This window comes from Larimichthys crocea, chromosome XII (genome assembly GCF_000972845.2).
Source record: "Larimichthys crocea isolate SSNF chromosome XII, L_crocea_2.0, whole genome shotgun sequence".
Taxonomy (NCBI): Eukaryota; Metazoa; Chordata; class Actinopteri; family Sciaenidae; genus Larimichthys; species Larimichthys crocea.
Window position 1 is genome coordinate 22,148,580 of NC_040022.1, and position 12,296 is coordinate 22,160,875.

At 39.7% G+C, this 12,296-nt stretch overlaps 1 protein-coding gene across 1 annotated transcript in view; it reads right to left on the reverse strand.

The window, feature by feature from the left end:
- The window catches only part of baiap2l1b (BAR/IMD domain containing adaptor protein 2 like 1b), a 27,394-nt gene extending 19,754 nt beyond the window's left edge, over positions 1 to 7,640 (reverse strand). The window contains exons 1-3 of the mRNA XM_027285208.1: positions 7,257 to 7,640; positions 5,561 to 5,636; positions 5,217 to 5,303 (exon numbers count right to left, since the gene is read on the reverse strand). Coding sequence (XP_027141009.1) covers positions 5,217 to 5,303; positions 5,561 to 5,636; positions 7,257 to 7,307 — 214 coding nt within the window. The 5' untranslated portion in view covers positions 7,308 to 7,640. The remainder of the gene's footprint in view (positions 1 to 5,216; positions 5,304 to 5,560; positions 5,637 to 7,256) is intronic.
- Positions 7,641 to 12,296: the final 4,656 nt, after the last annotated feature.

Here is a 12,296-nt window from a genome sequence, read left to right on the forward strand (position 1 = left end):
GAGGCTGGAAAAGGTAAAGTGATGGAGGAAGGGATGGACTGTGTGTTAGAGTGCTGGATATAGCAAGAGACAGAAAATCGGAGACAGAAACTGAGAAGAAAAAAAATTAGAGTTGAGGTACATGACGGCAAAGAACGAGACAAAGCCTTGCTATGTTAATGCCTATGATCTTAAATTCCTCTTAATTTCAAATAAGAACATAACCTTAAATATGTGAACACGTGTGGTATAGAGTCAAACACCTGACGGACTGGTTTGTTTGTAGGACACAAAAGTTGTGAGTCATGAACACGTATCACAAAATCTAAGTTATTTCAAATCGATGCAATGTGGCATGTTCGTGACGGTCTTGGTTACAGTGAAGTCACAGGAATCGACAGTCTTTCTCTGGAAATTCACCCGCATTTGTTTATTGTTGAAAACGTTGCCGGGCAACAGGTGTTCTCAATCGAGCAAGGTGCGAGGGCAAAAGTGTGTCATGATGATGTGGAGACACCAGGAGCAAGCCCCCGCCATTGGCTAACAAAAACCAAATGGAGATAAACCCACACAATGCAAACGAGCTGCCTACAGACCTTTTTACACGGGATGTGAGCGGTTCTGGAGGGAGTCGCGGCTGGACACACTGAGCTTTGGAGAATATTAAAAAAAAGGGCTGCTCGCTGTTGCTCAAACACAAAAGATAGCATCGGCAAATGTGAAACCGCTAAAGAACAAACTTTGTTTAACTCAGACGTGATACCAAACTGTCACTGTTATGGTTTATGGTTTCTAGACAGCTCAGTATTGTGGACGACAGCACACAACACTTACAGTAAATGCTTGCGCTTGTCCTTAGGGCACTCAGGTTCAAGTCACAGTGTTTGCATGTTTGAACAAAACCACTGAGTGACTTAAATCAGTTGTTATTTGCCTCTGGTGAGGCGTAATTCAAACATGAAACATGAAACATGTCATGTTCTGATGTGTAGGTGAGCAAGTGAGACAAAGAAAGAGTTGGAAAAAAAATGTTAGTGGTCTTTATTTTCTTTCATATTCCATGATTGAAGGGACACACTCATTTGAGTGTGTGTGTGTGTGTGTTTGTAGAAAAGCTCAGCCTTGTCATTATAAATGCTTTGCATGAACAATGGTCACTTGATTGCAATAATGTTATCAAGCTCCATTCTTGGGCTGCCGTGTGCGGCAGTCTGAAGGGGATATAAACAAAAACTGAATCTATGTAAAAAATAAATCAATAAAAAAAACCCAACTCCTCAGCACTTGGAGCTTTTTTTGAAAACAACATTTTCCTGGTAGCACGCAAAGCAGCCCACAGTTCCTCCAGTGTTTTTGACTGTGGGCAAAATAATCCTGGCATCTGAGAGAGCCACCTGACACACCATGCAAACATGCTTGGATTATGTAAAGTGGGCCTGATGCCATTTGAACAAGCTGGGACCATCAAAGGACACCGTGTGTGTTTGTGTGTCTGCGTGTAAGTGTCTGCAGAGCACTTGCTGATATAAAAAGGACAAGACTGGATGAGATTCAGTTCCCTGTGGACAACAAAATGCTGCACAATTATGGTGTCTCACATGCTGTTAAATACTCTTTTTTTTTTTTTGGTGACGGTTGCAAGGTCCTTGTCAAAATTCTCTGGAGGAAACCAACAACATATTTTAGATTCTAGCATCACTGTCACCATCAGATATAAAACCCACTGCCTGTACATCGTGGTTCCCTTCGGATCTAAATTCTTGCTCCTAGTTTGAGCAGAGAGGGAAACAAGTCGGATACCTGAGTGCTTGAATGAAACAACTGTTGACATTTGAACTCTGGCAGAAGAGGAGGAGGAGGAGGAGAAGGAGGAGGGAGACTAAAGGAATTAAAGGAAGAAGGTAGGAGGACGAGGTGCACCGGTCCTCCAATGCCTCTCAAGAGTATCTGGTTTCTGGTTGGCTACGCGTCACTGAAGCTCAGGTTTCTGACGGGCAGCTTCACTACGGCCACTATGAGGCTCAGGAACAAGATGCAGAGACTCTCTTATTATTTGTGAAACACCTCATGTTTCTAACGAGGAATTCTGCTTCCTTATCAGAGTTTCTATTGTGGGGGAAGCGGCACAAGGTCGGACATGGTTGGATATCAGGATGTGACTCAAGTTACGATGCATTTGGGTTAACGGGCCCTGTTCATTAGATTAGATGACTGTTTGTAGTGCGTATTTAATCACTCCCTGCTCTACATAATCTCTCATAATGACTCAGACTAAACTGATCGGTCATGAAACCGGAGTGCCTCTCCCTCTCTCTGTCTGTCTGTCCCTCTCATACAGGCATTAGTGGGTGCTGGAGTCTATCCACAGGTCAGCGTGTGACTCAGTTTTGGACATCATGACTTCACCTGGCTTAAAGCGGTTTTGTAATGCCGATGGTGAGTCATCCCCGGAAATTATCCTTTTTCAAAATAGGGAGAATTCATCTGTCTTTATTTGGCATTTTATTCAAAACAGATGAAAACTGGGAGAAAAAAACTGGACATTTAGATGGATACTGATAATAATCAGCAGTTTGTTTGTGTCCCTCCCCTCATTTCCTCTTCACTTCCTATTACGGGAAGCATTTTCTAGTCTACACACTGTATATCCTATTACAGAAGGAACTAACGATACGTTTCACAGGTGAAAATCTGTTCAGACAGATAGGCTTTCTTCAAACTATTTGGGTATTTTTGGGTGAAAACCCAACAGTGACAAGCCTTTGCCATGATGGCAAGGTGTCATGACATGGCACTTTGTTTTTCAAAGGCTGAAAGCAAATGTGCTTCACCTACACACCTACAGATGACAAACCAAAGTGTTTCTGCCCCACTTATGCTTAGAAGCAAATGTGTGGGAAGATCAGAGTATCTTAAAATACAGTCACACGCATAATCTGATGTATTTTGCAATCTTCACCTGCAAATTTAGGCAAAGCTTAGGTTATTAAAGCTTCTGGAGATGAGGCTTGAACTAGTGAAAATGCAGATCTGATATTAAAGCTGATCGTCTCATCAAGCACCCACACAGGTCTGAGGAAAATAAATGCTCATAACTATTAGAAAACCTAGTTCATAAACCACTCGTGTTGCCGTTCAGACATATTTTTCAAGACTGTGTAGGCCTCCCAGATCCCGTTTTGACTGACATCTCTCCGTCATGAATACCGACACGAAAGCTAAACGATGTACTGCTGTGGACAGACAACAGCAAGACATATTTCAGCCACCTAAAAACATCTGTATTAGTTTCAGTGTAGCTATATTTGGAAAATATTTTTACTTTGCCATCAGGGAGCCCTTATCAACGGACAAGTAAAGATGTGATCAGTGCTCCCTTCAAAGCCACAAGACCAGACCCCCCTGACAAAAACATTTTACCGTAATGTTTTCACATCTCACTCGACGAACTGACGATTTATAGCGACCAAACCAGAATTGGTGAATGTTGGAAAAGTGGAAAGTCTTTGGTGAGATTTATTTTGTTTCTGTCGCTTTTTGAATTATGTGTGTTTTAAGAGTTAGAGGCAATTAAGCTAATCTTTGGAAAAACAGAGAAACTTCAGAAGATATTTCAGTTTAATAAGAAAGACAGGTCAAAGAATATTTCCAGTCTTAACAGTTTATGAGTATTTATTACACTAAGCAGAAACAGATTTCAGGAAAGTTTCCAAAATTTAAATGAAAAAAGTCAACAAAGCAAGTAACTTAGAGAGGAGAGAGAGGATGACTGTTGAGCCACCCAAACATTTGGGTGAGCAGTCACGCCAACCCTAATGACCCTTTCCCCAGATCCCAGCAACCAAACAACCAGGAAATGAGGCCTAAAGGACATCACCAAATATTTTGAATCTGGACTGAAACTAATTACCTAACTAACACTTTTTAGATCCTTACTGTATTTACGACCATAGTTAGCAGGCTTTTGGGTTCCCAGTTGCTTTAAACATTTGTGTTTTAACGATAGTTAAAAACACTCCAGCAGCATAATTCACTTTGCAGTTGTCCATGTTCTCATATGCTGCAAACACTCAAGTCTTTGCAATAAAAACAATGACTGTTTCCAACATGCTGAACAGATGGGACAGATGGAGAGATGGAAAGCTGAGATGTGGATTTATAATCACTCTATTTTGCCATCACGACTGAGATTTATTGTAACCAGCATGAATTCAATCTGACCAGCCTTTGCAGCTTGTATTACAGAGCAAACTTTTACAAGCAATCTTCAGGTTCACACGGGCAGAATGTTTCATTTTTCTGCGGGGCGGAGAATCAGTGCGTCTGAAAATTGACACTAGCACAACACCAGGCACGCCCCATTGTGCTGCTGAATTTAATTAGCAGTTTTGCTGCTAATCGGCAGGGGAGCTGAGAGACACACAGCAGTTAAATCAAAGTGTGCCGCTAGTGACAATGAGTTAGGATACCAGACATCTTTGGACTGCAAATGAGCTTACGGGAATAAAAGCCTAGGGAGTCGACTAGAAACAAACAGAACCGAACAAAACCTATGCAGCAGTGCATTTCTAAGCTTAGGATGCACGGTACATCCATCACAAGCATCATGCCGGCATTAATCAAAGTGTAACCGCTCCTGCCTTTAAGCAACAGTGTCCCCTGGGTTGTGCATCTCAAAGATAAGACGATTTGATAGTAAATATGCGTACTTTTCTTCTTGTTTACCTGCTTTCATTAAAAAAAAGAAGCTACAACTCAAAATTCAGCTTTTAACTCAAGAGCCACGCTGCACCCACGTCTATCAAAATGATTCGTTTGTTTTCATATTTTGTATACCACATTTAAGGCTTTGCATGGATTCCCCACTGTATAGCAAATATTTAATTTGTTATAAGACTCTGCAGATCAATCTGCTTCATCTTGCATTTATTAGAATTTACCTCATTGATCTTTTGCTATTGATTGGCACCGCTATAAAAACACTGCAATTAAAAAATGTAAACAGCATTTATATAAAGAGTAGAACGAGAAACTGCTGCCCACCATTAATTTCCTCACCTTATATTGCACATTTTCAAGATATACAAAGATAAACACAGAGCTGGAAATGCTTCTGAGACCCAAGTGAGATAAACAACTACTTCAGGAAAGCAAGAACAACCTCCACAGTCTGCAGATCTTCCACAGTTTATCCCAGTAGATAGAGAGCCAGAGGACAGGGCAACATGGAAACTTACCTAATTCTCTGGAGACAGGAGACACTGCAGCACTCTCTCCAATCTTAGACATTGCATCAAAATACAACTTTCCTGCCAGGGTCATTGCTGGGAAAATGATAAAATGACCATTAATGTTTATCATAACCATCTGAGAAAAATATAGGCTCCCTAAATATTCTCTAAAACAGTACTGTTTATGAGCATCGATTGCAAGATATAAAGTTTAAAAGTGGCAATGGAGTGGACAAAAATACGGAAATCCTTTACTCTCCCTGACACTCATCAAACCTCTAGTTGCATGCATCTGATTTTCCAAACTCTAAGCTGCTTTGAATTGATATGAATGTCATAAATATGCTCACCAGCCACTGATTTCTCATAGTTTTTGCCCAGGTTGACCAGATTCCTCAGTCCTGGGTTGAACTGTTCCATCACACTCTGCATGGACGGAGACAAAGAGGAGAGACAGTTAGTCATAATCACATTCATGGTTTTAATGCGTATGTGGTTGAAAAAAAAACAGTGAGTTAACAGGTGGGTGAGTGTCCACTTCACTGAGTGATGTCAGATGAGTGAATAAGGTGGGGGAAGAGTGAAATACACACAGTCATGTTCAAATTCACCTACATGTTGTTACAATGAGAATGATGCGGAGACTAAAGAATAAAAGTATGACAGTGAGAGGGAAACAATCTTTCATTTCTACAGGCTTCACTGGTAAGACTTTCTTTTGACTCGTGCTGCCAAAGCACAATTGTATCTAATGAAAGACGTGCTTCGAACAATGCCACGGCACAGAACTATTATCCTGCCTTAGACACAGCACTTATCTCTGTAATCATGTAAATTATCGAGCAATTCTTTGTGATGACTATAGAGGATAAGGTCTCAGCTTAGGTTCACACCCAAGCCCAGAATGCAGGAAATGATACAACTTTTTGGTAAACGCCAATGAGTTTTATGGGGCGCAGGGTAGTGATCCCAAACTTCTGAAATCAGATTCATGCGACATATAAAAGCTACAGAACTACATAAAGCATTAAATCATTACAGGAAACAAAGACAGCACGTGTTGACTTATTATTTGCTCATGTAAACAAACAGCTTTCTGGGAGCTTTTTTTTTTTTTCCCCGGCTACTGTTGAATATAACCGTGAGCCGGAGGTGATGCCTGCTGAGGAGGCTTGCTGTATAATCTTACCACACAACACACACAAGCTGCTAAATAATTAAACCTGGAGTCTTTTTCCTTGCATTTCATCACACCAAGGAGCTGTGGGGGATCTTTCAAGAGTAAGCTGGTGGACGCGAGCTATTCAAGAGGGCTAAACGCTTGTGAGAAAAAGCCTCTTTAAAGCACACACTTTACCACCTGTGGAGTACAGCGTGCAGACCTGGCTAGACAGGGTGGTGATGGCTTATTTCTGCTTTGATATACATTTTTAACCTCACATTGTTGGACCATTTATTAAAACAGAATTAATAGACAGGGCTGAAAATTTACTTTCAAAAGCACCTGCTTACCTTTAGAAAACAAATTTAACTCAATTACAGGAAGGCACAGATACACAGAGTACACTTAAATAATGCTGATGAACCCTTGGGGAACTTTTAATGAGGGAATAGCACTCCTAGGGTGGGGCTATTTTCTTTAAAACCAATTATCCAAACTCACTAATGGTCAGTTTGCTCCATTTAAACCCTGCTGCATTAGTAAACACTAAAGTTGATCTGTATTTCACTGATGCAGAGGCACAAGATCCTTTATTGAATGTTTAAAAAATAAAATAAAATAAAATAATATAATAATAATAATAATAATAATAATAATAATAATAATAATAATAATAATAATAACTTCATTTTATGGATATAAACAAAAGCTGAGTTCACCATCCTCTCCGTCCATTATTAAGCCGGCTTGACCACTCAAACGACGCCAATTCAAAACACCTGCTCGGCAGGTAAAAGTCAGCGGAAAGTTGAACACATGGACGTACGCAGGTGTTTGTTGTCTGGTGTCGTGGTCGCACCTGTTGTATTCACAGCAGCACCCACCTTGTATGTACTTTCAGTGAGCTTGTACACCTCGTCCGCGCTCCTCGACATGGTTAATGTTTGTCTCTCTCGACGTCCGACAAAAAAAATAAAAAATAAAAAATAAAAAACAACAACAACAAAAAGATCCAAATAAGAAGAAAAAAAAGCTACGGGCACATGAAAGTCCTCATAGCCAGCAGGAGACGCAAGACGCACACATGTTGAACAAAAACTAGTAGAGAGAGAGAGGAGAAGAGTAAGCCCGGTGGAGGAGCTCTGTCTGCGGCTGCTGAGGGAGAAGAGAAGAGCAGGAAACAGGCTGAGCTGTCAAACTTGTTGTAGGTGGTTAGTTAGGAGAGAGGAGGAGGGGAGGAGGCCTGAGGAGGTAGGGAAAGGTGCACAGGTGTCAAGTCAGCCGTAATTAAGCAATAAAACAGTTTTTTTCCGGTCGGATACTTTCAAATTAAACCTCCTGTCACGACAATGCGTTGCAGCTTCTTTTTTTTTTTTTTTAGGAAATCTGAGAAATAAACTATTTTCTACTAAAACCTCTGACTAAATGTTTGTTATTTAAGATGCTGTGCTTTTAATGTTTTAATTACATGTACCTTATATTTATTTTGTACTTTATCCCGTTAAAAAACAAACAAACAAACAAAAAAACCTTTTAAACAAACAATTTCCAACTTCTGTTAACATTTCACCACCGCTATTATTATGGTTTGAAATCAAACCAGCTTTATTGGCCAAGTATGTGTACACATGCAAATGATTTGACTTATTGCTCTCACTGTACTCACACAGAAATAAACATACAGCTATAAACAGAGACAACAAATAGGTACATAATCATTTGACTACTACGTACGGATATATAGAGACATAACAATGAAAGTTGTAAACAAGGAGACAAAAGTGCAGAGTGCAAAGATGCCGGATAACTAGTGAATGATTAATTTAACATGTTACTTTAAATACATGACCAAATCCCTATAAAGGTGCATGTAAACAATATACAGAACTGCATTTTTAGATTTAGAGAAAAAGATTTTAATATAGTATATAATTTATAATTTATAGGAAAATGGGTGTTTTAGTCTTACAGGATTATTGCAATCTGTATTTGTGTGGGCGGGTTTTATTTCTTATGACCTCACTAAAGATTCTCTCTCAGTCTTTTTATTTTTTTATTTTTTTATTATGAGCTTTTTTTTGTACACTTTTATTTTGAAGGCCCTGTTCCAGCATTGTTCTGGATGTCTCTGTGTGACTTGACAATTGCTGCAGGCAGGTAGGAAAGGTGGACACCAGGCTGCATGCTGGAGACGGGCGCTCCCTGGAGGCAATTATTCCATAATACAATGAGGACTCACATCACGCCATCTACTGCACTCTTCAGCCTTTCTAACCGAGCTAAAGTTTAAGGAGGGTAAATCTGAAAAATATATTTTGAAAGTTGTAACTTTATGTAGTAATTTACGCAGACATGTGTTCATCTTCTTTTTTAAGTTGTTTTATCCATGGATTTCTTTCTTGGTTTCTTACACCTGGATGTGTTTGCATGAATTTAAGTTTCTTTGCCACAGATTACAGCTTCAAATATTAATAGATTTGATCTCTATTTCTAAGATATACCACAACCTTATAGTGTTACACTGGAAAAATTAAAGGATCAGTAACATGTATGGTGCAGAGTGATTAAAAAAGTAACACACACCAATTAAGGATTTATTTCCAACAGGTGCCAAAGAGTTACTGTATTTCTGATTTCAGTAGCAACAAGTGGGAGCACCATGTTTAAAATGGCACATAATGGTGTTGAGGAAGTTTCATAATTTACCACTAGATGTCCCTCATGGTCAGCTGATTTTCCTTCAGGCTCAGAGAGGTTTCAAAACCTTTGAGACAAAAAAATAAATGACATGCATGTTTAGCTGTTTGTCATGTTTCAATATTCAGTGGATAACACAGCCTCACATGCATGCTGTGCACAACTTTTGTGTGTGTGTGTGGTATTTGGACATGTTGCAAACAAACCAAACAAAAGCAAATATCACAAGTATCAGTCCCGAGTGCAAATATGCTGAGCCTTTGCTTTGTAAATGTCAATTTGATGTTAAAACTGTGGAAGGTTCCCCGCAGAACAGGGAGCTGCAAACAGAGCTGAATGTAAAATGAGACTGTGCCCTCAGGCTTTGAACACATACCACTGCATCAAAATGCTGTAAGGTGACACACACAACGAAATTAGTCTCCAAAGCCACTGTGTGAGTTCTTTTTTTCCTCTCTCTTGCTGTTATCTCCTGCATCACGGCTGTTCTGACAGCCTCCCACTGAGCGATGCTCCTGTAGGCAGGAATCAATAGTAAAAGGATGTGACGCTAAATAAAGCAATATGAGGGTCAAATATAACCAGTCAGTCACATTTCTGAAGGGCTGAAAAGTAACTTCAGACTTGCACTAACTTATGTTTGGGCAGAAAAATCTGACGACTTTAATTGGAAACACCTAGATCACTTAAACGGCTAATTAAAAATAACGAGAGTTAGAATTAGAATAATATTACAATAAAATAAATTCAGATCAAGATGATCTGGAGCACTAAGAGTGCATCTAATCTTCCAACTTAATTACACTTGGCCTCGGAGTGAGTTCACATCTTCACACATTTTTTTTGACAGTGGTCCAAAGTTGACCTTTTCCATCATTAAAATTTCACACCAGCTGCTATTAAATAGACTTCATAGCACCCATCATCCACCCTTTTATTTCATCAGCGATTGCGTGGACCACTCAGCCAGTCCTAAATCCTATCAAACTACTCTGACACAAATGAAACATACTTCTGTTAACACAGTTTATGTAAAATGGTTCATTTGTATAGTGCTAAATATAAAAGGATATGAAACATGACATCATATCTGCTGTAGTTCTGTATGTCCTGTACTCTCCTTTGTCTGTGTTGAGCATGTCCTCTCAAGGACGGTCAGCCTCCCATCCGTTGTGATGGAATAGCAAAGTCCAACAAGGCATTCAAAATACAGCCTGCTTGTGCTGTGCCAACAAGGCCACCTTCCCTTTTCAGACATGCTATATTTTTCCCAGCAGTGCTTCACAGGAGCGGTGGGTAGACAATAGAGATGGCTTGAGAATTTGCTCTTCGTCCTTGAAGGTGGCACACGGTTTTGCAGTTTTACAATGCAGCTAGTCTATTCAGTGGTAGAAGAATTATCTGCAAATCTGTTTATTTTTAACCATCATTCTTTGAATCTTTTCTTTTTAATTGACGTCAGTCAAACTGTTACTAAAATAGAGCAAGGTCGGAATAAAACCAGAGAAGATAAAGGTACAAAACCTTGTCATCCATTTTGATCCAGTGTGCATGATTTCCTGACTGAGCTGCGATGCTGGATCTTGTTTCACCAAGCGTAGATAAATCATAAATCTAGCGTTAAATCTGTGAGACAAACTGAAGACCTAAAGCCAAACAATTAATTCTTGTACACAATATTGTTTGAAGTAACAGCTTGACCATAAAGAAAAGGAATCACAACAGGCTTTTGTCGTGCAAGGCTTCAGCATCAGGAGTATGACACATAGTGGTGTCTTAGCAGAAAGAAAGCATGTAAACAAGAAGTATCCATTATGTGAGCAGTTTTTTTCAGTGTCACAGCGTTCATGGTACAAATCATCAGTAAACACCTGGCACTGAGTTTTGACAATCTCATTGCAATGGATACAGAAACTGGGATTTTTAGCATCTTTCGGGTTGCACTGCACCAAATTATTCCCAGAAACATTTTCCAAGTCGAGGCAGACATAAATCTCAGTCTAAAATAAAACTTGAATAGATGATGTGCTGGCGCCCGGAGGAAGCTGGAAGTACTTGAGTAAGAGGAAAACTTCATATATGAAAATAGATTTTTAAATGGATGGATTAAGGAGGGTCAAAACTATTTCACTCAGCTGTAAAACTTCATTTTTAAGGGGGCTGCAGACATGAAAATGTCCGTTTTGTCATTCCTCAGTGGTAGAACTCATTCTTATTCTAAAGTGATGAGAACAAAGGTCTGAATTTTTATTCTTATGAGGAGAAACGGCTGTTTCACAAAACTGCTGAGTCATCTGTGCAGGTATTCTTCAACATAATACTGAGGAAGACAGGAGCTGATTTAATGTCCAGCACGCTTACAGCGAGCTAATAAGTAACAGGAAAGATTCTTGTAAACGTTGCATATCATACTTTTTTTTTGGACCATATTATTCAGCACTCATGTCAAATAACATACTCTTTTAAAGGTGAGCTAGACATTTAATAACTAATCTCTTTCAGGAGCATGCAGGTCTGTGTTGACCTTGTAAATGGGTAAAATGCATCAGGAAAGCAGAGGCGGAAATAGTTTCATTGGGCTTTTGAAAATGACTGAGCACACACACACACACACACACACACACACACACACACACACAAATAAACAGGCCCGCGCACCCATGGGTACACAGCAATGAGCAGTTGCTCCTGATGATATTGCGGTCAGCAGTGTGTAAAAATTTAATAACGTAGGCGTTACATCTCTCTGGATCAGCCGTGTCGGGTAAAACAGCCATGTATGAGCTCTCTATGCTTCAGTGACACCACAAAACATTTACAAACAGAAAACAGAGCAGTCGTGATCCTTGTATCAGCAATAACTGGTCTTTTTTTTTTTATCCATCAGAGGACGGGTCTTATATGCTTTTTTTTTAGGCTGCTGAACATTTTTACAGTTGATTTTCAGGACTGGAACGTTGCCGAATCGGAGGCTCATCCTGTTCTGAGCTAGAAAATCTGTATGCAGTGTGCTTAAGTATACGACCATAATCAGTCAAAGTCAGAATTTGACCTGCAGTTGTTGCAACATTATTAGGTTAACTGATGCAATTTTGAAAATGTCACATATCGCAAATTACATTTTCGTCCTCAAGTCCACAAGTGGATAATGAGCCTGAATGTAAAGCTCCATACACAGCCGGCTGGGGCCTCATTTCGGGGTGTAGCTACTGTGGATTGACATTAAA